The sequence below is a fragment of the Microtus oregoni genome, unplaced genomic scaffold, assembly GCF_018167655.1.
Source record: "Microtus oregoni isolate MIOR12 unplaced genomic scaffold, Mior012 000073F_001, whole genome shotgun sequence".
NCBI classification, from domain to species: Eukaryota; Metazoa; Chordata; class Mammalia; order Rodentia; family Cricetidae; genus Microtus; species Microtus oregoni.
In genome coordinates, this window is record NW_024543981.1 from 1,683,873 (window position 1) to 1,710,269 (window position 26,397).

The window sequence follows — 26,397 nt, forward strand, 5'->3', positions numbered from 1 at the left end:
TGCCGACAGCCCAGGCACATTCCTAGCTATGTCTTACATCCTAAATTAACCCATTTCTACTCATCTGTTTATCACCACGAGGCTGTGGCTTACAGGTAAGTTTCCGGTGTCTTTCTCCTTCGGCAGGTGCATGGCATCTGCCTGACTCTGCCGTCTTTCTCCCTGCATTCACCTAACTTTATTCTGCCCTGTCATTGACCAAAGAAGCTTCTTTATTAACCAACGGTATTAAACCTATTCAGAGCATACAGAGGGGATTCCCACATCACATGTATGTAGAACTCATGTGCGTGAATGCATGTGCATGCATGTGTGCGTGTGTTCACAACTGCATGTGCATATGCCGGCAGATGTGATTTTGCATGTGGAAGCCAGACATACTCCAGGCACCTAACTTATTTTGACACAGGGTAACGCTGTGACCATGGGGCTCATTGATTGGTCTAGAGCGTTAGGCCATTGAGTGCCAGGATTCTATCCTGTCTCTCTTCTTCAGTGCTGGTGTTATAGACATTCACCATTGGCCTTAGATGTGGTATGTGTATGTATCTGTGCATGTGTATGTATGTGTATATGTATGTATGTGCAAATATGTTCGTTCAGGTTCCCAAGGAGGGTGTCAAACCCCCCAGAGGGGGAGTTATCAGTCACCTGACAGGGTTCCTGGGATTTGAACTCGGGTCTTCTGGAAGAGCAACAAGTGCTCTTAAACACCGAGCCGTCTCTACACCACCCTGTGCTGAGGTTTCCAAAGGTTCTGGGGATCTGAACTCATCATCTGGGCTATTTGGTATCTTTGGTAATTGTTGTGGGAGCTTGGGGGAGCCACTGGCTGTACAAAGTATGTTAGAGTCATTTAGACTCTTAGGTATCCCCGGTCCTGGTTGTGGAGTATAGGAAGCCCCTGCTCATAGGAGCCATTTAGATTACTATCTGCCTTCCGGTCCTGGTTGTAGGAGCTTGATATGGCCTGGTCCGACAGATAGTGAAGATCACCAGGCTATTAATCACCTCCAATCCCCAGCCTTCTGGATGGAAGAACAGGTCTCACATCTTTTCCATTGAGAAGACATTACTGCATGCTTAACGTTCCTGGTTTCCCAGGAGATCTGTGAGCACAAGGATCTTCCTGCTCCCCACAGACTGGGACACTGTGATAGGAGCTGAAATGTGCCCCCGGAGGCAGACCCACATTTGCAAAGTGTAGATGCCACACAGTGAAATAATGAGAACTGTCACAGAATGTGTTCTGTATGCATCATCAGTGTGGACAAGGAACGGATAAAATTTCTGAGTTCAAAGCCTATGAAACAAATATGTACATGGAGCTGGGGAGATGGCTCAGCGGGTAAAATGCTTGCTGAATTAGCATGAAGACCTGAGTTCAGATCCCCAGAACCTTTGAAAACCTCAGCACAGGGTGCTGTGGAGACGACTCAGTTTAAGAGCATTTGTTGCTCTTCCAGAAGACCCGAGATCAAATCCCAGGAACCCTGTCTGGTGTCCCAAGACTGACTGATAACTCCCCCTCTGGGGTGTCGGACACCCTCCACGGGAACCTGAATGAACACATTTGCACATACATACACGGACACATACACACACGCACAGTTACATACACATACCACATCTCCGGCCAACGGTGAGTGTCTGTAATACCAGCCCTTGAGAAGAGAGAAAGGTTTGTGAGATGTAGCATCTGAGAGCAGGGAGAAGGTAGCAGTATGGTGAGGCTGCACACCATCCATGCACATGTGTACGTGGAACGAAATGGCACCGCAGATGTCATTCATTTCTAACACTAATGTTACTGACCATAAAATTAAAGATGGGCAAGGATCATGGCTCAGTGGGTTAGGTTTTCCCGTGCAAGCATGAGAACCTGAGTTCAGATCACCAGCGCCCACGGAAAATCCAGGCACAGCAATACTCTTAAACCCTAGAGCCAGCATGTCTGGCGTGGAGGACAGAGTGCTGGATCCATCCGCAAAACTCTCTGGCCACTCCGCCTGACAAAATCAGTGAGTTTCATGTTCACTGAGAGACTGTGTCTTAAAAGATAAGGTAAATCTGCAGCCAACTAAGCTGCACGGGAGGTCCCCTTTCTCAGCGGGGCCCACTGTGCAATGGTTGCCAGCAGCTTCTCACTGGGGCCTGGTGTGCAATGCTTGCCAACAGCACACTCGTTTGGAGTGACCTCACCCTGTTGCCTGTATGGGCTCCCCGAAAGGGACCTTGGAAACAATCTTCTGAAGGCTCTTCGAGCTCTGACCTCAATGTCGCCTCCAATCTTGGCCCCAGACAGGTATTCGCTGTGCCCTAGGGAAGGAAGCCTCAGGTCACCACGGCCAGGGGTCTCACTGTCCAGGCCATCACGTCCACCTGAATCATGCCTCAGAATAAGGAACATCGGATGGAGGCCCTACATAAAGCCAAGTTCAAGCTCTCCGTGCTGCCAAAGGCAAATGGTGTTATTAAGCCCCTTCCTCCCACTTTCTTGCCCTGGTTCTCCTCACTGAGTTCTTCTTTGTCTGTCTCTCTCAAAGAGGTGAGGCTTCACTAAATTGAATGTAGATTGATCTGAAGGACACAGTCGCTGAGAAGTGACTCGTTCCTGATGGCCGAGGGGTCAGCTGCATCACCAATCCTGGTCCCATGGTCATTGGCGGGCCCCACACTCCTCGGGGCTTCTACTGCGGTGCTACCCTCTACCCTACTAAATCATGTTCAGTAATAAATATCACATCCTGTCTGGGAAAAGAGGGGTTACAGATGATACGCAGTGTCAACCTTTGCCCTACACACTCACACACACGGCATGGGTGAGGGTGAAACACAAGAGGAGGAAGGGAATACTAGGGAGAGGAGGGATGGAGGGAGGGAGGAGGGATGGAGGGAGGGAGGAGGGATGGAGGGAGGGAGGGAGGGAGGGAGGGAGGGAGGGAGGGAGGGAGGGAGGAGGGATGGAGGGATGTATGTGGTAGTAAAGTCAATGGGCTAATAAGATGGCTGAACAGGCACGTTCCTCCAGGCCTGATGAGTTGGGTCCAATCTCCAGGTCCGACACCTTCAGGACTCACTCCCAAGGTCTATCCTCTGTCCTATCTGTGTACGTGTGCACGTGCACACACACGTAACATTTTTGTAAATAAAAAATCCATCAGGTTGGCCTTCAAAGGAAGACTAGAAAAGAATTCACCATGAAAATTTGGGACAAAGAGTGGTAGGCAGAGCCACAGGACGGAAAGGACAGGAGAATGTGATCATCCTTCCTCTCTCCCCTCCCAGAAGGCTTTTGTTCTCCATCATAGGTTCATTTCTGTAATCTACACAAAGAATAGGCTTAGCTCACAAACTCCGGGGTAAAAGGTCAAGCAATTTCAAGTGTGCTGAACAGGGCTGGAGAGATGGCTCCATGGTTGAGAGCTCCATCTGTGGTTCCAGAAGACTGGGATTCAGCTAGCCACCGCCGACTTTGGGTAGCTCACAACCCCCTGTAACTCAAGCCCTAGGGGAACTGAGCCTAAAGTCTGACCTTCCTGGTACCGACACACACTTGGAATATGCTCGCAAAGACTCAACAAGTACACACCCAGGAAGATAAATGTCAAATGTACTGAACACAGATTCTCGGGATTCCTTCAAAAGATACAGCACAGGACAAGAGTAAGAGAATGACACAAGAGTCAGACAAACACACAAGCACGCACACGCAGAACTACGTGAGTAAAATTAAACTCTAAAGAGAACACTAGAAAATGCTCGTGGAACACCCACCTAAAATACTGAAACTGTAAGTGCCTATGCACACACTCACAGATAAAATATTTTTGACCAAAGGGAAGGGCAGGGATCTTCCAGCCAGTGTTGAATAATGCCAGAAATGAGTCTGGATGTCTTTGGGAAAAGCCAGAGCCCCACTGCAAGCTCTAAGCCAACACGTGAAGATCTGGCTCTGCCTCGGGAACCATGTTAACAGTCTAGTGCATCTGAGCACGAAACTACGAGTTGTGCTCTACTGTACGTCTGAGTGAGCAGGTGGGGCTGGTTTTCCTGTAAAGGCCCATTTGCAATGCAGTTGGCTCTGTGACCTCATGAATGAATGAAAGCAAGCACGGAAAGGCGGATCCCACCGTTATTTATTTCCTCCTGAAATAAGCAAGGTAACATTCACTTTGGGCAGGTGACAGAGAACCAAAGCAGCCTGTCGTAAAATCAAATGACATTTGCTTCCTGAATGTAACTGGCCCTGCTGGGGAGAATGTCAGGGTCAGGAGGGTCCACACTTAAATGTTGCTACTCACAGAACTGTTGGGGTTCACTTCATGGTCAACAGAGTCTCAGTCTGATTTCTAACCAACAAAGTAAAGAGAAAGGAGCTGCACTGACTACTACTAACACCCTCTGGGCACGGCTACTGCTCCCTGTGCCTCCTCCAGGTGAGCTTCAGAAGGTTTCTTCACAGCTGTAAGGACCAGGGACTGAAGGTACGTTTCAACTACGGACACATCCTGCTCTTGCTGTGGGAAAACGGAGAGTTAGGGGATCATTGTTCCATCTCTGCCCTTAGGAAGCCATCCCGAGGCACACAGCATTACAGACCCACGACTTACACTTTCCATGATAACTCTGTCCTGCGCCTTGGAGATTTCTTTCTTCACTTCACTTTCTTCGCCACCAATGAAAGCTTTGCCATGTTCATGCAAGTCCTTGGCTTTCTGAAACAAACAAACGAACAAATCTCCACTTGAGTCTGGCTTGACACCTCACCTCATGTAATTTTAAAAGAACCGACTTTGCATATCCAACGGATGCTTGTTAGGAATGCAGAGTAAGAACAGTGGCTACTTCAGCACATAAAGAGTTACTCCACTTCAGGAAACCTTCCAGTCCCCCATTTTAAGGTGGTATCATTGTGGGACAAGAAGAGCAAAGGGACGTATCTGGAAAATGGGTGGAGATATGTTAAAGGCCTCACGTGGGGCAGACCTGGGAGGCCAGGCATGGGCCCACATTGGAGATTCCCCAAGGATTCCCACACTGGACACCCCCAAGGCTGCTCAGAGGAAGGAGCCATTTGCCATGCCCATAGAATGTGATTTTCACCGAAGAACACACAGTGTGCAATCCCACGACCCTTCGGTCTAAGGAAAGCTCAAGCCAGGACTCAAATCCCTCTGTTCTCTCAAAGGACACTGTAGGGGTGGACACAGAGGAGAAAGAAGTGTGTCGCCCTCTGTCCAGAAAAGGGCAAAATGCCTGTCCAGTCCCTGCCCTATTCCCAGGGTCCAGAGCAGCTTAGGAACAGATGACCTGCACACTAGCTGAACACAGGTATGGAAGGGGAGCTTGCTGGGCTGGCGGCTGAAAAGGACACAGATGGCGACTGAAAGCAGTAAAAACATTAGGGAAGACAGTGCACATGGTGCTTTCTGGGCACAAAACAGAAGCAAAGCATGGGCAGGGAATGGGAGTCACTTCAGGGGAAGTTGGTACTCTGGGAGTGAAGACAGAGAGACAGAAGCAAGCAGCCAGTGAAGCTATCAAGAAGGTCTGTGTGTGGGGTGTGTGTGTGTGTGTGTGTGTGTGTGTGTGTGTGTGTGTGGTAGAGGGTGTTGTGCAGAGGAGACAGGAAACAGAGAGAACAAAGCAAGAAGGCCACCGGGAAATCTGGGAGAGGGAAAGGCCGTGTTTCAGGACAACAGTCTCTCAGAGGCAGAACTGAGGACTTGGAAAGGAGGGAATCCTGGGTGGAGAAGCAGAGGGAGAGCGAGAGAGGCAGAAGAGCATAGGGCAGAAGGGACCACCTTGGAAGCCAGAGAAACCCAGTCACAAGGCTCCCTCTGAGCTACTGCTGCTGCTCACACTGAGCACCCACAGTGAGAAGTGAGCCTTTCTGGGTGGCTCTTCCAACAGACTCCCAGGCAATATTCAGCTGCATTAGAGCTGCATGTTCCCTTTCTTAAGCTCTTCCTAAAGGCCTAGATGTATGTAGGTGGCTCTCAAGGTCTTGAATACTAACTTATATTTCTGCGTGCATGGGGGTGCAGGAGAGTGTGCATGTACGTGTGTTTGAGTATGGCGACCAGAGGTCATAAATATTCAAAGTGATTTCCTTCACGTGTACATGTCTGCAAGCATACGTGTGCACTCGGGAATACCTGCACCTTCCAGAACTCCTCACCACATCAAGTTTTGAGGCAGGGTCTCTCACGAAACATGAGGCTTTACAGTTTGACTGTTCTGGTGGTCCCACAAGCCCCAGGGATCCTTTTGTCTCTATCCTCACCACTCTGGGCTTATAGGCACATTCCTGGAGTACACGGGGGTGCTAGGAATATTCACTAGGGTACCAACAGGGGTACTCACACTTGCTCAGAGAAGACAGACCTAGCTCCTCGCCAGCATCCTGAAAACATTCAATTTACTATGACACATGGAGCACTTTAGATAGGGCATCTGAGTCGGGTCTGAGGAGAGATCTTTCACAGAGCATTTTAATGAGAGCATCAAAAAGAATTCCCATTGAAGCGCTGCTTCAATCCCTGGATATACAGAGGTCACTTAGGACCTGGAGCTTCAGCAAGGGTAGAACTGCCAGCTCGCAGTTCAAAGAGGATTAACCCTCTACCAGTTTTTTCATTTCCCACATCTCTTGGGGAGATGCTGAAACGCATGACCACCAACACTGGAGAACAATGCTAATGTCGGAAGACTATAAATGTATGAAAGAAAATAAAAGCTACCCTTGCCCATTGTGTATTTCACTGATCTGTCCAATCCAAACAGTCAGAGAAAACCAGAAGGATCCCCAGACGTGCCAATCTCCATCGCAATGTCACCGGAGGTCCATAACTCATCACTGCGATGCACTGTGATCCTCTCTAAGCAGAGCTCTCGTCACCAGCTCCTGTGCTAGAAAGCTGCCCCCGACACTGTCATCGGCTTCCCAGGTCAAACAAACCTTAGCATCGCTCCTAGGTGTGGGGAAAATTTTCCCAAGAGAGTGTGATCATGCTCTGCAAAACTAATTACTTCTCCCACAAGCTGAGAAAGGGCCAATCTGTCTTCTCCTTTTGTAGACACGTGGCATGGCATAGGGGTGTGTTCTGTTGACAAGTGCAATCTACCAGACCTTCAAAAATGTGTCACATAAATCTTTAGCGTTTCCAATCGTGGTTTCGTGATCGCCTATAGCTTTCTGTAAAATCTTCATCTGCTTCAAAGTTATAAGCTGAAACGTAGGAGAATAATGACAAAATGTCAGTACAACTGAACATCCAACCCTGCTGCCAGTCACAGAAATCGCTTCCCGTGATGTTTTGTGTGCTGACATTTCAAGAACGCGTTTGAGACATGCCCTTCAGTGCCAAAAGCAACATAACAAGACCTGACCTGTCACAGAGGGAGATAGTCCGTCTAGCTGGTGCAAAAATACTATAAAATCGTTATTCAGTTTGAAATTAACATAAGCCCCACCTCATCTGTGGATTCCCACCTCACTTGCCAAAATTAAGCACAAAACGTTCCTTTGTTTATTCATAAAGTATTTTTAAGACACCGAGGGCACGGACTAGCTTCCAAGGAATCCCTTCTCCCAACCCCCCCCCCAAAGTTCTTCATCAATCAGTCATTCCCCGGAGTGTGACATCATCCCATCAACTGTATTATCGACCTAATAAGAAGGGCAGGGAAGACGAATAGCAAACATACTGCAGCTCCTGTGGTCAAACATTCCACAGCAACATGTCAAAAACTGCAAGCACTCGATACACAAAGTCTAGAAAGGCGGGGATTCTTCATGGCTCTGCTTTCACCCTCCTAGGAAACTGAGGCAGGGAGGTGACTCATTTTCTGAGCTTTCATAAGGAGCAAGCAGCAGGACTATGGCTGCATGGCAATCAGTGGGGTCCGGAGAACATGCTCCTCACCGCCAGACTGGAATCTGTCTCCATCTCCCTCAGATTCCAGGTTCTGCTTCACTACTTTTGGAAGTCAGCATCTTTGGGAGTACTGCCCTGTCATCCATCAGGACGAAAGACTCCTCAAAGACAGCACTACTCTGTGTCCATGAACACTTAGCTACCTCTGAACGCTAAGCCTCCACCTGCTCTGCCACAGCCACAGGGACTGCTCTCACTCTGCCTCCCTCGTCACTGTGTCAGAAGTCTACCTGGGACCGCACCCTCACCCTGTCCTGCACCTTTGGCATCTGCACTGCACGGATGGTATAGCTTTCCCTCTGAGCACCCAAGCCCACACCTTCTCCTGCGCTCTCCAAACAGTGCCTACTCCGCCTCCCTCCTATGCTGGCTCCTAAGCCATGACCACACCACCCCTCCACAGAAAAAGAAGCAAGCTGGAGAGGACGGCCAGTCTCTCGGGGACACAAGCACCACCCTCCCTGTCTCCCGATGCTCATGTCCTGTCCTGTCCTGTCGGGTCCCTTTCCGTGGCGATATGCAGCATCAAAGCATCAAAGCCCTGCCACTTCGGAAACAGACAAGGTGGCTCTATTCCAAGCTAAGAGCGACACTCACAGCGAGGTGATCTTCTTGCTTCCTTGAACTCTCCACATCGTCCAGCCACCCCTGATGCAGCGACTCAAACATCTGGGAGTGCATGGCGTGAAGCTCTTGCCTGTGAAACACAGTCACAATTACTGAGCACTGCCACGCTGTGTGAGGCTACGGCAAGGACGCACACACTTCACATTTTGAGACAAGAGCCAGGCGCAAAAGAGAAAGGGGACATGAATTAAATTGTCTCCTGAGAGGCGGAAATATCACTCTCGTCCCAGAAGAACTTGTCTTAATTTGCTACCAGTGTCATCACTTTGTGCGTCTTCCCTCTCGCACGCCGAGGATGCTCGGAGGCATACGTTTCCCAAGATTGCATTTCCAGCTTAAAATTAGATTCATCTTCCCTTCCCCTTATGGAGTAACCTAGAGATCCTGAAAGCCCAAGTCCGTGTACTGAAGGCAACATACCCTTCATCTTCTCGGAGTCACATACACAAAGAGTGCACAGAACCATTTCCCCACGCGGGGACGACGATTTACCAAAGAGAGCGCCGATGGCACATCCTAAAAGGTACAGTTTTGAGGACCACAGAGGCCTGGCCTTCCTCACAGGACATTATCTGTATTGTCATCTGACAGGTGAGGAACTGTTCTCTTACCAGTCCTGCTGCAGCTAACACACCCGAGCGGCATAAACGAGGGGGGCGGTCCTCCAGCTATGGACAGGACTAGCTCACAGAGAAAAAGCAGTGCTACCTAGGTCCCATTATCGACTCCACTCAGCACAGTGTCACAATGGCAGGCGGGAGTGACTTTGGAAGGAAGAGCGAAAGCGGTACAGGTTTCCTTTACAGAGGGTCGGTCACAACTTTACCTTGACTTCTGCTGCGCTTTGAAAATACTGTGGAGGTTTGCATTCAGGATTCTGAAAGAGGCATGTATATCCTTTTCAAACTGCTTCCTCTTTGCCAGGAAGGACCGGGTAATGTCCCCTAGTCGACAAAGGAAATGGTATCACTTTAAATCAAATATCCACAGGAAGAGGCGCTCTTTCATCCCTGACATACCACCTACACGGTAACAGGAAGGAGTATGTACAGATCTGGTGTTCATTTTGTTCTTTGTTCTATTTTTCTTTTCTTAAATTTTAGACCGCCTCTTGCGTAGCCCAGGCCGGTTTCAAACCTGAGAGGTAAGCGAGCACGACCTCCAGTTCTGGATTCTCCCGCCTCTACCTCCTCTGTGCTAGCAATACAGAAACGGGGGCATCGTGCTTTGACGAGTGACCACCACTGACAAACCGTTTTCTGGAAACCTCAAAAACCAAGCAGTTCATTTGTACCACAAAGAAGGAATGCTGTCGGACATCCTTGCTTGCATGAACTGACTCTATACACCGGCAAAGAATTGACGATGTCTCTCTTGTAATGCTGTTTTAGGGTCACCTACACAAGTAATAAAAAAAGCTGTCTCAGCTTGAGGGGCGTGTGGTACTCTGACTTGGTTACCGTGGACGACAGACCATAAGCTAGTGTGGCATGCGTGATGCTGATGTTCGTTCGCACGCCATGACACTCTTCTTGCCGGGCCACGGCCTGGCTGCCTTCACCATTCCCTGACAGGCTCACAGGTGTGTACGGCCTAAATGCTGCTCTCCAAGCCCTTCTTGGGCAGGGGTTCCTGGAGGAGGGCAACTTTGGAAAGCCAGAAAAGTGACTTAATTCAGAAGGTGAAAAACAGCTGCCGAAATGCCACATACCATTCGTGCAGTAAGATAAAAAGCAGAGATCAACCTGCTTGCCCATCATCTCCAGTGCAATGCAGGAAGCAGGACACTCTCCCCCCCCCTCCCCGCCTCAGTGACAGCTGCAACATCCCCCTGTTCAGAGCAGCTAGTGAAAAGTTAAGCTAAAGGTAGCCCCTAGACGACAATGGCAATTTACTCTTCCAAAAATTAATAATAATGATGATAAAAATCCATCCCCTGAGCGACAGAACTGTTAACAGACTCCTGTTGTCCTGTTGACAGGCGACCACGTTCTCACCACGCTTGAGTTGTAGGGTCGGAAAGAAAGCTCCTGGACTAGCAAGACCTGCTCAAACACACCTTTGAAATCCCATATCCTCTTCTGAACAGGCTCCCTGTGGAAAAATGCACACAAGAATCCTTAACTGAGGACAAACATCCTAACTTCGCTCTGAAGGAAAGGCAGGCGAGGCACGCGATTTCGGAGAGACCAGCGCTCATGTGAGGCAAAGTCGGATTTGCCTCTCCCGGGTCATTGGTCTTACTCCTTTATTCAGGTTTTCACAGTGAACCAAAGAGCTCACTGCAGATACATATGGGCACACGGTTAAGGGTTACTTACTGGAGCGTGGGTGACTCAAAGTCAGCCATATCCCCAGGAAACCAACCTCAGGCTGGGTGCTGGATGACTCATGAAAACTGCATCCCTGGCCTTCCCAGCCCAACTGCACTGGGCTCCACAAAGAGTCTCCTCTCCGCAAGCAGCGGCTTTGTGTCATGTTGTGACAGCCTAGGGGTTGGTATACTACATGCTGACCGGAGCCCATTCACTGTACAGCACTGATGGGTTTCATAAAGGTGTGCCCAGCCGTCTTTCGTGAACTACAGCCGTATTCACTCTCCTCCATCCTCAATCCCTTCCCGCTACTTACTCCTCCTCTATTACCCAGCAGTGTCTCTTCAACCTTCATGCCACGTGACCACACTCCACCTCCAGAGTCGGCCTCCACTCCTCAAACCTTCCCCTCTATTGGCCATTGCCTGCCTCTCCCCAGTCTCCCTTCTGAGTTCGGGTGATATCATTTTATGGACCTATTTATAATCTGGGATCCTCAAATGAGAGAAAACAGCTGACTGTCGTCTCTGGTGCTGGCTTATTTCACGAAACACCAAACTCTCCGTTTGTAGCCGTCTCCCAGAAAAGGGCAGAAGTTTCTGCACAAAACCACACTGAAACTACCTCCTGGGTCAGGCCAAAGTTGCTTTAAGACATCACCTGGCCTCCTGCACGTTTGATCCTGAGGAACAGCTGCCCATCTCACTGGTATCAGCCGCCGGATTGTTTGCTGCACCGAGAAGAAAGGATAAACCTTTGTGAATGAAGTGTGCTGTTCTCATGGTCCCACGTGGGAAACAGCTTCAGTCTGGGGTCCACAGAGTCCATCGCCGAGGGCAGTTTTAAAGTACTCTTCCAGGAACTCATGACCCACCCCAGTCCCACCCAGGTGAAATTCAACTAGGCCTGAGTCTGGGGACAGCAGGTACTTGTGTTTGTACAAGCCTTGCAAGGAAAACCACCGTGGCCCACGGGTTCTTCAGAGGCCTGTTGGCCAAGGCCAACTCCCTTGCACCCCAGCCACGGGGAAGAACATCGGGTGGGGACAGAAACCCAGAGCGTGCTTGAGAATCACTTCTCAGCACGCGAATCCCCACACCCACACCTGGAACTCCGTGGAAAGACCCGGTGAGTACTAGGCCACCCCGGTGCTCCACCCGTCGAGGAGTAGCAGAATGTCCCCCCTCGGTTAGGATCCCCCCACCCATATGCCCCATATCAGTTGTTACCGGGGGTGACTCGACCTGGGTTCTGAAAGTCATCTGGTGGGAGATTCTGATCAACCCTAGGGCGCTTGGCACTTCTCTCTGTATGTTTCTGCTCCTTGCTTGACATGGCTGGGGCTCTGCGGGGCTGGGGACGACTCCTGAAATGTTGGTGCACACAGACAGTAAAGACACCGAGAAGAATGTTGTGGTCGCAATGGAAACAGGGACCCGGACTGCACAGGCTGTGGCCATGAGTCCTGGCACTCTCTGTGCTGCAGCCAAGAGGAGATAGGAGGATGACACCGATATCCCGCAACATCCAATCACATTCTGTCCCAATTTTCTGTCTGAATGCAGAGCTCTCCACAGCCCTGTAGCCCTCAGTCTCGGCCCTTTCTGCTGACTTCTTGCCCCCAGGATAGGACTGCTTGGGCTGGCCCCCAAACCAAGTGGCCATTAACCCAGACACCAGCCCACTGACGGCCAATGGGGTCACTGGAGCCAAGTCCCTGCACTTCACGCTTGAGTCCTGCTGAACACTCAGCTGAAATCCCTACCCACTCTGAGTCTGCATGTCTCAGAAGCAACACATGGACTCCAACATCCTTGAAGGACCCAATGGAGGCAAATGCAGAGGTTCGCCAATATACCCACGCACAGGGAGTGACACACAGCCTGTAAGCGGGCATGAGGCCCCTGCGCTCACAGACAAGCACTATGGGAACTAGGAACGGTAAGCACCCAGGCTTGTCTCGTCAACAGAAGGGATGCCTACGTCTGTTTTCCAACCAGAAGACCTGGAGAGGATGCTGTTAACAGCCTGGTGATCTGTGCTGCCTGCAGAGCCAGGCCACACCCGGATCTCCCAGATTATTATGTTTGACTCTCCCTCCCTAGACCTTCACCTTTAGTTTGGTTTCTCGGTCAACAGAGCCCATCCTTAGGGGAGATGGCCCATGGACGTTACGGCCTGGTGACCTCAACGCTATCCGCGTGACTGAGCCACACCAGACCCCAGGTCCCTAAGCTATAGAACCCATCTTCGTGGTAGAGGTCACATGTACGTTGCAAGATGTCATTTTCCTAACTAAGAGAAACCGGCAGATCTGCGCTGACCCCAAAGAAACCTGGGTGCAAGAATACATGACTGACCTGGAGCTGAATGCCTGAGAGGCTTGGAAGTAGTGAGGAACCATGAAACATTCGTGGGCCCTGTGTGGAGCAGTTTCCTGAGTTTCAGAAAATCCCAGCCACCTCCACAGCTCCATCTCCTGTAAACTGTTTGCTGCCAAGTAGCTACACTCAGGGACTTTCAACTTGAATTCTAATTTAATTCAATATTATTTAATTTTGTAATTTATTTTATTGTCACACTGTGTTTGTGAGTCTTAGTTCTGAACGATCTCAGGGTACTTTCCAACATCCCCTCCCCCTCCCCTTGCTCACACTGTGTTTGGTGACAGTGGGAGTGGCTGTCACCAGCCTGTTCTAGGTAGATACAGTGACAAGATCACATGCTGACAAAGAAACAATGGATGCTTTGTTTACACCAGAGAAATAATAAATATGGTCTTATAAAAGTGAAAAAAAAGAGAGTTTCTATGTAGTCAGGCCTCCATATTCATCCTGCACATGTTACTGAGATCATCGTTACCAGGATTTTTTTCCCCCAAATTGTGCTTTATTTAATCGTGTCAAAAACAACCCACCTGGGGTCAGTCTCTAGAAGTTTGAACCAACATCTGCTAAATAACTAAGGTATTTGCAGACAGATTTCATTTTGATCTCGTGGGGATCGTTACACTTTTCACCGTGGCATTTGTAGGGAGCCCCATGACGATCCACACCCCTCTGTGATGAAGTGCAGCCCCCGGGGGCCCTTCTATCTGCCCCTCGACAAGTCACCTCATAGGCCAAGTTTGGATCTTCCAGGCACAAGCCTGATCACCTCCGCACACTCTGACACAGTTTCTCTTTGAATAAGCAGTCACCCACCAAGAGGAGCCTACTCCAAGACCTTTCCCTCAGAAACCTCTTTCTCTTTAGAGGAAGGTAACACCTAGACATTGCCTGCCTCCACAAGCATGCTTTCCTACTGGCTGGAACAACTCCTATGCATGAGAGATGCCTCGCATGTGGGCCCAGCTGGTGCACAGACATGAGGAGAGTGTGTGTGTTTGTCTGTGTGTGTGCGTGTGTGTGTGCGTGTGTGTGTGTGTGTGTGTGTGTGTGTGTGGCAGAATGGGGGTGGGGTAGTGCCTGGCGTGTGTGGTAGGTGATACAGCACCAAGTACTGTGGATCCAGGCTGACTCTGATTTTGGAACCACCAGATCTTCAGAAGAGGGACCCACCCAGATAACGTGACCACACTTCAGCCACATTTCCCTGAGAGTTCTCTTCCCTTGGGAAGCTTGTCCCACCTGAGTGGGCCCCACATCCCCGAATGGGATGATGTGTGATCAGGTGGAGAAGCATGCAGGCATGCATGGATGAGCCTGCTGCAAGGAGCTAAAGGACTAGACCCATGCAAGTAAGGAAGCTTGTGTGTTGACCTCGACTTGAAGGTGCACACGACTGGTCCGGGAACTGCAGTAACAGGACTTCCTTCACCAGAACACATGCTGTCCTGCCCACTCCTTCAGGGCCCTGCGGTCCTGACAGAGCTTTCTGAGATCTCCCCTCTGTCCTTGATTGCAGTCTGATGCAGAAGGGAGGCTCCAGACATCACATGGTGGGCCCTAGTGACCAGTCACTCGCCAAGGTGGACCTGCTTCACCACCATCCTCTGAGACTGTCCTTTCACTCGAGGGGGATCACACCTAGTTCGTCCTCACTTCCTGAACCTAAGAATCCCTGATTCTGGAAGAGCGGAAAGGAGGGTAGGCAAGGGTCTAACCAAGGCTCTTCCACTTCCATGGTAAGATTCACCTAGAAATCATGTCTAGGGACTCTGGGCTTGCAGTCACACATGGCTGAAACGGGACCCCACTATCGAGGGTGGGAAAGGCCCAGAGCACCTCCTCTTCTCGGTGTGCCCGCCCGTCTAGCTCTCTGCCCTGGACCAATCTGGAAAATGCCCAAGAGGTACAAAAGGTGCCTCCTGGAAGGTCCCTAGTCCCTCCAGCAGCAGGCAAAACTGCCCTGCCCAGTGCCCTCGGGCCCTGGGGCCCCAGCACAGCTTCCTCAGACTGCTCAATCTGGCCTCCTCCAGTCACATTCAGAAGCAAGGCTCTGGACATCACGGGCTCTCCTGGGGCCCCATACCTCGTCACAAACCTAGGAGGACAGGATTCACGTTGATCCCCACAGACCCTCCTCACCCACGAAGGTGCGTCACACCTAGCTAGGCCCACGGGGCAATGACACATACGTGACTTGAGTGTTGGGGTGGCACACGCGTGTCCCGGAATAGAGCGGATTAAGGCTTGCGAGGACCTGAACACCCACCGCCCCTTTCACCTAGGCCCGCCCTCCACGGATGTCCCGGAGGACATCGGAAGTGCCCAGAAACCTCGGAACGGGCCATGGGGAGGTCCCTAAGTCTTTCCCCAAGCACCCCTGTTTCTGGTCCGCTCTTCTCAGTCCCGCGTCCCTCACAAAGCATTCCTAGACTTTCCTCCGGGAACCTGGGCCATGAGGAGAGGAGATGTGGTGTGGAATTCAGGAGCCAGGCACCAACCACCTCAGGGAAGATCCTGGGTCCTAACACCTGGTCACTCACCTAGAGGAATGGCCTCGGGAGGGCGACCCGAAACCCGGCTTCCCTTCGGCAGTGGTCACAGCCAGTTAGTTCTCACTTCCGGTAAATCGTCGGCCTCTGTGGAAAAGCGTGGGCGCGTGAGCATGCGTGCTCCTGTCCAATGTCTTTAGGCCCGCCCACAACCACGCACAAGCACGTATGCACGCAGGCATGCACACACGTATGCACACGTCGAGGGGAAATTTCCCTTTAAGGCTCGGGAGGACCTTAAACACCCACACTCGTGTTTTGACTCAGCACAACTGTGGACCTGTGGACCCGGATGAATGTCTCACTGGCCCAGACATCAGAAAGGGCCATGTGGTAGGTCCCTGGTCCTTTGTAAGCACACATATCGTCCCGCCCACTCTTCTCAGTCCCTGCTTCCTATCAGAGCTTTCCACACAGCCCTTCCAGGCCTCCTCCACTCCACTGGGGAATTTGGGCTCAGGACGTCATCTCAGAGACTAACCTGGGTTTCAGTAACTACTCACTCACCCAGAGGGACGCAGCTCTCCACAATCCTCAGACTCCCTTAGCTCTTTGTCCTCCGGGTGGGCGAGGGAGGGGGCGGCATCCCAGGTCGGCCTCACTATGGGGAAGTGTTCTACCTCTATAGAAAACCATGTCAGCATATGTGAGCCAGGCTGGTGCTGGTCCGTCTTGAGACCGAACCTGCAATGAAGCATACTTGACTTGGAGCTTTCGGTTGTGCATGCACAAAGTGGAAACTCACCTAGGAAGGGCTGAAAGTGCCTGGAACACCTCTGCTCCCTGTTTGCAATGCTCCCACATGTGGAAGTAAGGACCTGTGCGGAATGGTGGGAATGCTCAAAGGGTACTGAACGAGCCATGTGGAAGGCCCCGAGTCTCTGCAGGGGCATACAAGCGGTCCTGCTCATGCCTCGGGGTCCCTAGCACCTTCAGGAAGCTTTCCCAGGCAGCCCTTCTGGGCCTTGTCCACTCCAGGGTGGAAGCGAGGCCCATGATCACCTCGCGGGCCCTGAAGCGTAGTCACCCGCCTTTAGATGGGAGATGTCCCCCTATAGGCCTTGTGGCGTCACCATTTTCACAGGCTTTCATCCATGTCCGTCAATCCAGCCATTCCCTGGGATGAGTGCCTTTTAGAGGCCCTCAGACCCCAGGCCTTAATGTCCTAATTCTTCAGCTCCTTCCCTCACTCCGCCAGTGTCCCCCAGGCTCCACTTTTATGGGAGCTTTCTAACTACTGTCAACATACAAACAAACGGAAGGAGATTCCTCAAACTGTCCCTGCCACCGCTACTGCTGCCAACAAGATTGGTCGGATCCATGAGGCGGCTGTTCTCAATTCCAGCCTTTTGCTACCACCACGGCTCGTGGTATGGTGGTTCAGTACAGGGCGGATCACGCCTCTGGGTCTCTCTTTTTATTAAACTTAAAATCCCTGCAGCTCAAATTTCATGGCTTTTCCATACACTATATGTCCCGCTGCCATTTTGACTGAGGTCAGGTGAACTTACCATCATCTTAACTGAGATCAGATGATTTCACTGCCATCTTAACTGAGAGCCAGGTAGATGACCAAGTCCTGTCATCTTTACTGAAGTTTTCCCTGTCTGCTCGCCCAGTGCTGACTCTGTTGCTTGTGTGTTTTGTGCAGTGGCACACCTTAGGTTGGCCGCACCAAGAACATCCACTTTGCCCAATTCCTGTTCCCTCTATGTGTATGTTCATACATGTAACTTAGGTGCACCTATGTTTACCGTTAAATGTTATAATTGTCTGTTCATTGCATCTCATTTCAGACTACAGAAACAATAAGTCTTATGTTTTATGCTGGCATGTACTTTTAAGTTTCTTACAAAAACACTTTATATTTGATCCAAACCTCACTTAAAATGCATTAAGATGTTCTCTACTATTGTCAGTTCTGCCGTTAACTTTCTATTGCAAGCAGTTTTTTTTTCTTTCTGTCCTTTTACAAATTTAAATCTTGCCTGATAAATTAAGAGCCGGTACAGTCAAGCTCAGGCCCGGCTCTCCAGGCAGATTCTATACTGTAGTTCCACCTGATAAACGGCCCACAACTGCTCCGAGATCGGGGAGACATGGCATTTAAATATTTAATTATTAAAAAACTTTTCATAACAAAAAGAGACAGGTTGGCTCCTAGCAGCAGCACTCTACTTCCTTCAAAGAAGACAGAAAGCAAATGGGTACAGAACAACGTCCATCCACACTTTGCTTCGACTGCCGAGCGCTGACCACTGAGAAAAACTGCTTTTCATCTGAACTGAGGATCTCCAGACATGAAAAGAATCTCTGGAATCGACAGCCTAGCTGCTCAGGTCAAGGTAGGCTTGTCTGCCTACATATTTCGTAGCCCACAGGATCTTCTGGAGCCTGCCAGGCCCTGCTCTAAACATCAAAAGGCAAATGCGACCTTCAGTGACCACGGAGAACCCTGAGGTCTAGGTGCTAAACAAGTAAGTTCTCTGTTCGTTTTTTAATCAGTAATTTAAGTAAACTTTCATCCTTCTCAAAGATCTCTGATGTAGTTTGACAGCTGAGAGATTTTGTCAGTTTAAAAGGACAACCTCACCAAACAAATTCCAGTAAAATACAAATACAAGATCTGCAGGTTATAAAGGTGTGAACTTTTATAAACACAAGTTATCAAATTTCTCTCACACGCTGTCTTCCACAGTCATAACACTTTTCATTGTGCAATAATATCTGTCACAGCCATTCTGACATAAATATGCTACTGTTTATACAATGTATATGTCTGAAACTTCTTTTTTCACAAACCCTAAGAATTCTTGTGAGTTCCAGGAAAAAACAGTCAGAAATACCCCCTTCAATTCCCTGGTCCTAATTTTTTTTCCCTAAACTTAACTTTGTCCTCTGTTCTGCCATTACCTTAAACAGGTGTAAGAGGTGTGGTGTGGTGTGTGTGTGTGTGTGTGTGTGTGTGTGTGTGTGTGTATTGTTTGGTGTCTGTGTGAGAGTGTGTCTGTGTATGAGTGTGTTTGTGTGGTGTGTGGTATGTGTGTGTGTGATTTAAATGAGATAGCCTCCACCACATGGGGATATTGAATACTTCTTTTCTCCTAGATGGCTGATGTTTGGGTTTGTTTTGGGGTGTGCCACTGCTGCAGGAAATATGTCACTGTGCATGGCTTTGAGGTTTCCAAAGCTTCCTGCCATTTGAAGTGGGTTCTCTCTCCTTTCTGCTTGAGAGTCACCATGTATTTTTTTTTTTGTGAGGACAGGGGTGGGGGGAATGATGCTGCCACCTGATTTCCTGGAGGTTCACGGTCCTCCATATTTGTTGCAAAGTGACCTAGAACACTTATTTCCAGCTGGAGAGACAAAGTGCCTGCCTTCCAAATTCTGTCAGGTGAAAAGGTGTCCATCTCAGACCTGGCCCCTGCCCGATCTTATTATAGTAGAAGGTAGAACGGAGCCTGTCAGCTCTTGTCTTGCCTTGTCCCGGCCCCTTGTCAAAGCCCAGCGCCAAGGCCCCTGCACCCTGGAATGGCAGGCAGCATCTTCTTCTGTTGTTGTGTGCATGCTTACTCTTTTTCATGCGTGCAGCTGCAGGGGATGGTGGGGGAACTAGGTGACAGAGATGTAAGTGAACAGTCAGGCAGCCTCCTTCCTGATTTCTACAGAGAACTGGCTACTTACTAGGGGAGAACGTTTTTCCAATGACACTGTGGTTGCCATGACAATGGGGACAAGCCATTCTTTCCTGGTTACAGATACATTAGCGAAAGATACTCACAGAGTGGAGAAGTGGGATCACTAGACAGACACGCGAGGCACACAGGTAGGTACCTGCAGCCATCCTGAGTGAATGTGAGCTGGGCCCGTGAGTGTGCCGTGGGTATGTGCTGGCTCTTTCGTGGGACAGGAAAGGTTCTGGCTATTACTGTTTGACGCGAAGCCCCAAGGACTGGTGCTCAGCCAGCCCTGTCTCTTTGTCCTCGGGTGACACCTCACCGCGTTGGTGCCAGCTTTATCCTTTCAGGCCCTGAAAGGATAGCTCGGCAACCTACGTAAATGGCTGCCTCGTCGCTGTTTGGCAATGATTGTCACATGTGCTCTTGACAGAATGGCCGTGTTGGTGCGATGGCACCTTACCCGAGAGAGTTGTAGCTTGTGTTGTCTGAGAGAGAGAAGCTAGAAGGCATTTAAGGAGGAGGTAAACGTGGATGAGGACTGGCAGTTCCCTTGGAGGATAGAAGCCGAGGTCTCCAGATCTCTTGGCCTGGAGACCTGACACAAGAAGGGAAGAAATGCCTCCAAAAGACAGCCGCCTCTAAAGTGGCCACTAATCGCAGCTAGGCAGACTGAGGCAAAAAAAGAAGAAAAAAGAAAAAAAAAGTCAGTGCGGTATGAGAGCACCTGAAGAAGGGGCAGCGTTTGTTCCCTCGACGGCTGTTAGTTTGTGCCCGGGTCGGAGTCTTTGCTCTGCTCACAGATGGGTTAAGCATCAGCTGGGCTGTGTTACAGGGTGTACAGCTGGGGTTTCCCTCTGACCCAGCAGCCCATCATCGGCATCTCTCCCTGTATCTCGGCCCCTGCGTGTGAACAATATGCTCTGTGCCCTTCTCGCACCCTCTCGTCAGACTGGGCCCCGTCTGTTTGTCTCACCACAGGGAGGGAAGCCATCTGGAAGTTCCCATCTGGACAAAACGTGAATGGACGTCGCACACGGAGACCGTGTGCGAGTTCTTGACAGAAGGCCTCGGGCACGGGGCCAAAGCATGTGTTGAGACAGGGATTTCAGGATTCCATCTTGCACCCTTCTCCGTGCACCTCTGGGGAAGACTTTGCTGCTTTCATTGCAAAGGTAACTGTCGAAGGTAGTGCACTAGAGGTGATGCCTGAATCGATGGAGCCGGGTGGCAAAACTGACAATATTTAAGCAGGCTGTAGAAGACGGAGGGCTTTTCTAACGCATGGCACAGTAGGCCTGCACAGATGGACTACACATGCCGGGGAGAGCGTGGCCTGATATGGGTGCAGACGCTTTTCTCTGTGACTGAGTTACAGATGCTGCCTGGATGTCCTGGCATGTGGGCTTGAACACAAACTTGATATTCCCGGGTATGTTTTCTAACTCAGGAAGTGTGTGAGGCTGAGAACATCACGCCTGAGGGAAGCAGAAGCTCCTGCAGGCACCCCAGCCTGGGGTGGAAAGCTTGCATTCTATAACTATAACGCGGGCCTCCGTGATTGCTAAGGGCACCGAGTGAGCAGTGGGCTCTCTCGTGCCCGAGGTGTGGTACCCGCATATGGATGGTGGCATGGTTCCTTGGGCTAGATGGTGCTCAGTCAGCCTTGCTGGTGAGCATGTGCTCAGACGGTCCAGCAGAGGGCAGCCGGAAGTAACTGAGGTGCCTGTGTTTTCCTCTGTGTCCTCAGCAGATAGATACCTGTGGCCGAGGACTCCACGGAGGCTGGATCAGAGCAGGCCAACCCTGTGAGGTCACACAGATTTCTCGGAGGAAGAACTACTGCGGGTGATCCCTAAATTGGGCCCCAGATTGCACAGTCCACATTTACTATTGCATCACCCAGCAGGTGTGGCCTGGGCCAGACCTAGACTCCTGCATGTTGAGAGCCACTTTATGCACTGTGAGATCAGATTGGAAGTCGGTAAGACTTGAACGGGAATACAGCAGAGGGGACACTGCACATTTGAGCAGTGAATAGGGATCTGGTGCTAGAATTACCGACGGGTGTTTATGGATACAGAGGGTGGGAAGGGGAGGGCTGAGGGACTGAAGCGAATATCATTTGCCTCCCATATTTCTGTCCGGTCGGGAATTCCCATGGGTAAGGCAAGGCCTGGAGTCCCTAAGGGAGAGGTCGGGGTGCCCACACTCACCGAAGGGGTCGTGGGCTAACAGGAGTCCCCAAAATGACCAGGGTCCTCAGGGAACTGCGTCAGGAGCCCCGGGTCCACAGTGCTCTGAGGCGCTGTGCCTGGTGCTGGCCCGGTAATGACAGAAGCCGCCTGCGTCTTGGCAGGAACAGTGAGCTACTGTGGCTTGTGAGCCATCCGTGGTTCTTCCGTGTGTGGTCATCGGCACCCTCAGTGGGCCTCTCCTGAGGATCAGACAGATGTGGGCTTTGTTTCCAGAGTGCATGCACGACATGCATGGCATGCTCACTGCTGATAGGAAAGCGCGGACCCAAGGCAAGAGCAGTCAGGAAAGGAGTAGACCCCTGACACACACCCACTCACAGTAAGCAGAAAGGGACGAGACTCCACTGAGAAGCACGGGGGAGGCCCTGTGTGGAGAGGCAGAGAATGGAGGGACATGGACGGGAGAGCTACGCTACAGATGAGATTGGACACCACTTAAGATTCAAAGCATGCCTTCTGGACTTAGGGGATGGGCAAGTGACCATCCAGGGCTTCAAACAGCCGCTTTGATTTCCTGTCTGTCTAAGACGACCCTGTGGATTGACATTATGGCACAGAGGTTGTGGGCAGGAGAGTTCTGTGGCCTGGGATCTGATGGTAGAACAGTGCCCATCGCCAGCAGATATGGGTGTGCAGGGCCCATGGACTTGAGGCAGCAGCAGGAGAGTGGGCAATACCAATGGCGACACTTACCCTGTTGCTCTCATCTGACACTACTGAGTCTGCCAATGAAGGTGTAAGTCATAAACAATGCCACACCAGTTTGGAATTATGATTAATAGCGTGGTATTTATTTAAAGGGGAAAATATTTACAGATCACCCTCAGCCCTCTGCACAACCAGGAAGGGAGTCTAGTCGCCACCGGAGCAGGAAGTGAAGAGAGAGAGGAGAGGGAAGTGGCCGCTTTTTTAAAGGGAGAGAGACCACGCCCCAATGGGCTGGTATCTCAGCGGCGATAGGCTGGAGGAGTGGGAGGACCTCCCTTAACATGCCATTTAGAAAGCATTTCTCCACGGTGAAGTGCTTTCCTTGGGGGGGGGGGGGCTCTCCTTTGTGCCAAGCGTGCACTTGATCCCATAGCGAGGTCCAGCACGGAGTTGGGAGCAAGAGGTCAGAACCAAACTATGAGGGGGCGGGGGAAGGGGAGGGAGGCCAGAAGCTATGACAGTGACAGCAACCATCCTTACCTGCCATGTTATGCAAATCGCCATGAAGATTTCCACACACACACACACACACACACACACACACACACACACACACACACCGTTCCTCAACCTGGTATCATACTGGTGCAGAAGGCAAGGTGCACTAGGTGTGCACAGGCTTCCTGGGGTGGAGCACAGGGGGGGTTAGCTCCCTAGGAAAGAAAGCAATGAGGCTCCCCCCACTCGGATGGAATCCCAGGGAGCCCCCAAGGCATTGGATGGGCAGGAAAATACACAAGCCAAGTAAAGACACTCACCTCTCCGGGAGGAAGTTCACCACCCCAGCCTCAGGGTGGGCGACCGTGTGTCACACATCTGCTCTGGATCCTTCCATATCTTCTCAGGCACACACCCTCATCCCTGTGGAACGACAGACTTTGGGCACCCCCTTGCTTTCTCTCTCCTCACCTCACTGAGCTCTTGCTTCAGTATCCACTAAAGGCTAATTCCGTCCTAAGGCAGCTCTGCTTCCCTCTCTCACACTTACAGGGCAGGCCCACATCACCCTGAGAGAGGCCCTCAGGTTGAGCTTGTCTACCAGATTCTGGAGGGAGGACAGCACCGCAGGCAGGGGAGCCAGGCCAGACAGAGACGACCAGCAGGGAGCAGTGCCCACCACAACGCAGGGGGTCACCCTGCCCTGATCAGAACAGCCCCAGAGTTCCATCGCCATGGACTCTGCAGAGTATGTGCTCTGTGGCTGGAAGGGCCAGCTGTGGCCTGCAAGGGTGTTGACCAGACCCAGGACCTCGGCCCATAGTAAGAGGAGAGGGGCCTCTTTCCTGGAGGTCCAAATTCTCTCTGTTGGTGAGAAGACCAGAGTGAGGAGCACAGAGGCGAGGCCCCTAACCAAGTCTGAAATCGTAACCATCGCCTCCTTGGCCGGAAAGGAGTCACAGGGCAGTGGCCCACCAGGTCAGACCAGGGCATACAGAAGAGCCCTCAAGGTGGCCCTGGATGTTCTGGGCGAGGGAACCCGCTTGTATCAGGGAGAAAGGGCAGGTGGCCGAAGAACCAGCACAGTGGCTCCCAAGGTTCCAAAAGAGGAGACCAGCTCCAGCCCATGCCAGCGCCCGCGCTCCCAAGGGCGCAACCAGAAAGGCCAAGGGCTCTCCCACAGGAGTCCTGGGAAGCGAGGCCGCCCAGGACCTGTGTTGATGGGCTCAGGGAATGAGCCTGCAGTGCAAGGGGGGGAAGCCCAGGCCCACGCCGCTGTAGAGTCCCCTTACTCTGAAATGCAAGGGAACACATTAAGGGGCACCAGAGCGCGGCCAAGTTCCTGCAAGACGCCAACAGGAAATGCTGGTGATAATCCTGGCAAGAGAAAGTTGAGCACCCGGGCCTCTAGGGAGGGTGCCCGTGCTAATGAGCATAGACCTGCCTCTGGGCCACCGAGGAGGCACGCCTCTACCTCGCCCAAAGCTCTCAAGCAGCAAGTACAGTGTGGCGGCCTAGAGATCCGGGCCATTTTAGCCCAAAGGAAGACCACCCTCCCGGAGAACAAGGAGGATCCCGGCCCGCCGACCCCGAGGCCACACTCAGAGGGGGCATCGGCAGCCTGCGCGCCTCCACTCCCGATCCTGCGAAGATCAGTCCGCATTGCTGGCAGGAAAAGGAAGATCCATGTGCTGTGTGCACATTGTGGGCTCTCGGGACTGCAAACTCGAGTGCACTCGAAGGTGACTAAGGCCAGGGTCAAGGGGAGAGCCCCTGGAGTTCAGGAAGACTGCCAAGCCACCAGTGTGGCTTCTGCCCAGGAGACGGATACCATCGAACGAGGGATGCTGGTCTGGTTCAAATTCCAGGACCACCCTTTCTGGCCGGCGGTGGTCAAGAGTGTCAGCAAGAACGACAAGACGGCCAGGGTGCTGCTGATCGAGGGCAACATGCAGTTTGAGCGCAGGGGTGTCCGCGTCCCTCTCCGCAAGCTAAAGCTCCTGGACTGTGGGGAGAGATTCTCCCTCCTGAGGAGAGCCAGCAAAGTGTACGGCCAGGGCATCAACTGGTGCCTCTCGGTGATCGACCGCTACAGAGAGGACCTCGCCTGTGGCTCCTTCCGGGGCTCCTTTATGGACTACTACACCGCCCGAGCCAGTTACCCGCTGAGGAGAGCCATTCAAGAGGGCGACCTGCGCATTGATTTCCCCAAGGTGAGCTATGCCGACTTGGAAGACTGGGAGGAGGAGACCGCCCCCAGTGGGAAGAGGCCCCACAAGAAACTCCTGCCTGACCGCATGAGAGCCGCTTGGGACAGAGCCAACCAGAAGCTCGTAGACTTCATCGTGAAGAGAAAGGGTGCCGACCTGCACCTGCTGGACATCGTGAAGGGCAGGAAACCGTCCCGGTGGCTGGACGACCTCTGGAAGTCAAAGAGGGAAGTCTTCTGCATTGAGACCTATCTGGAGGATGAGGACCAGTTGTATCTCATGACCAGACATTTGCAAGAAATATCCAAGGAAGCAGACCAGGCCCTGCTCTCGCTGGCAAGAGGAGACCAAGTCCGGCTCACCATGGAGGTTCTTCTTCCAGAGGCAATCATCTGCTCCATCGCTGCCCTGGATGACCTCAGCTACAAGGAGGCAGAAGAGAAGTACCTGCGTGGCCCACCTGTGCACTATCGTGAAAAAGAGCTTTTTGAGAAGACCATCCTAAAGGCAGCCCAGAAGAGGTCAGCAGCCAGGATTGGGGCTGGCAGGGACCCTCCTGCGCCCACTCCTTAGAAGGGAGCCTCCTCCTTTCTGCCATCACCCCCTGCAGCTCCACCTCCAAAAGAGAACCATCTGGGAGACTGTGGGGCTTGCTATGACCGCTCCTCACTGCATACGTGTTTCTCCACACACAGAACCCCCCCCCCCAATTAAACGTTCACGAACGTGCTTGACGTTTCAGATTGTCTACATGGATTCGGCAATTCCTGTTAGCTTCAGGCCGGGCCTAGCCCTCTGTGGCCTGTGCCCAAGCGTGGAGAAGTCCCGTGGGGTCTCCTCTCTGGACCAGCTATGGGTGGAGTATTAGCTAGCTATGTGCAGACTTGCCCTCTCTGCATGGACCCCACACACCCAGACAGCACACCAGGTTCCTGATGACACTGTGTCTCTCTGTGTATCTCCGACTCTTCCCCATACTCCCTGTCCTCTCTAGGGTGCCTTGGATGTGGCAGGTCCCATTGCTTTCTCCATTACCTCCCTCTTTGCTCACTCACGTTGAAGGAGAGGAACACATGTGTGCTTTGAGGCTGTGCTTTGAAGCCAAAGAAGGGGTTGGAAATGTTGTGACCCTAGGGATAGCCTGATTTCAAAGGACCCTCCCCCTCTCTTTGTGTGTGTCTCTCTGCGTGTGTCTCTCTCTGTCTCTCTATTTATCTCTCTGTGTGTGAGCACGCTTGAACACGTGCATGTTTGTGAGTGTGTGTGTGTGTGCTCCTTTTGA

At 51.5% G+C, this 26,397-nt stretch overlaps 1 protein-coding gene and 1 pseudogene across 1 annotated transcript; both read left to right on the forward strand.

The window, feature by feature from the left end:
- Nucleotides 1–2,070: 2,070 nt before the first annotated feature.
- Nucleotides 2,071–2,247, forward strand: LOC121441084 (annotated as a pseudogene).
- Nucleotides 2,248–23,639: 21,392 nt separating this feature from the next.
- Nucleotides 23,640–25,714, forward strand: LOC121441054 (PWWP domain-containing DNA repair factor 3B-like). The gene has a single exon (XM_041642188.1). It carries the CDS (start codon nt 23,640–23,642, stop codon nt 25,686–25,688), a length of 2,049 nt encoding a protein of 682 aa, XP_041498122.1. The 3' UTR covers nt 25,689–25,714.
- Nucleotides 25,715–26,397: the final 683 nt, after the last annotated feature.

Coding starts and splice junctions, on each gene's coding strand:
- LOC121441054 (XM_041642188.1), top strand. CDS start 23,640: ATGGACTCTGCAGAGTATGTGCTCTGTGGCTGGAAGGGCCAGCTGTGG.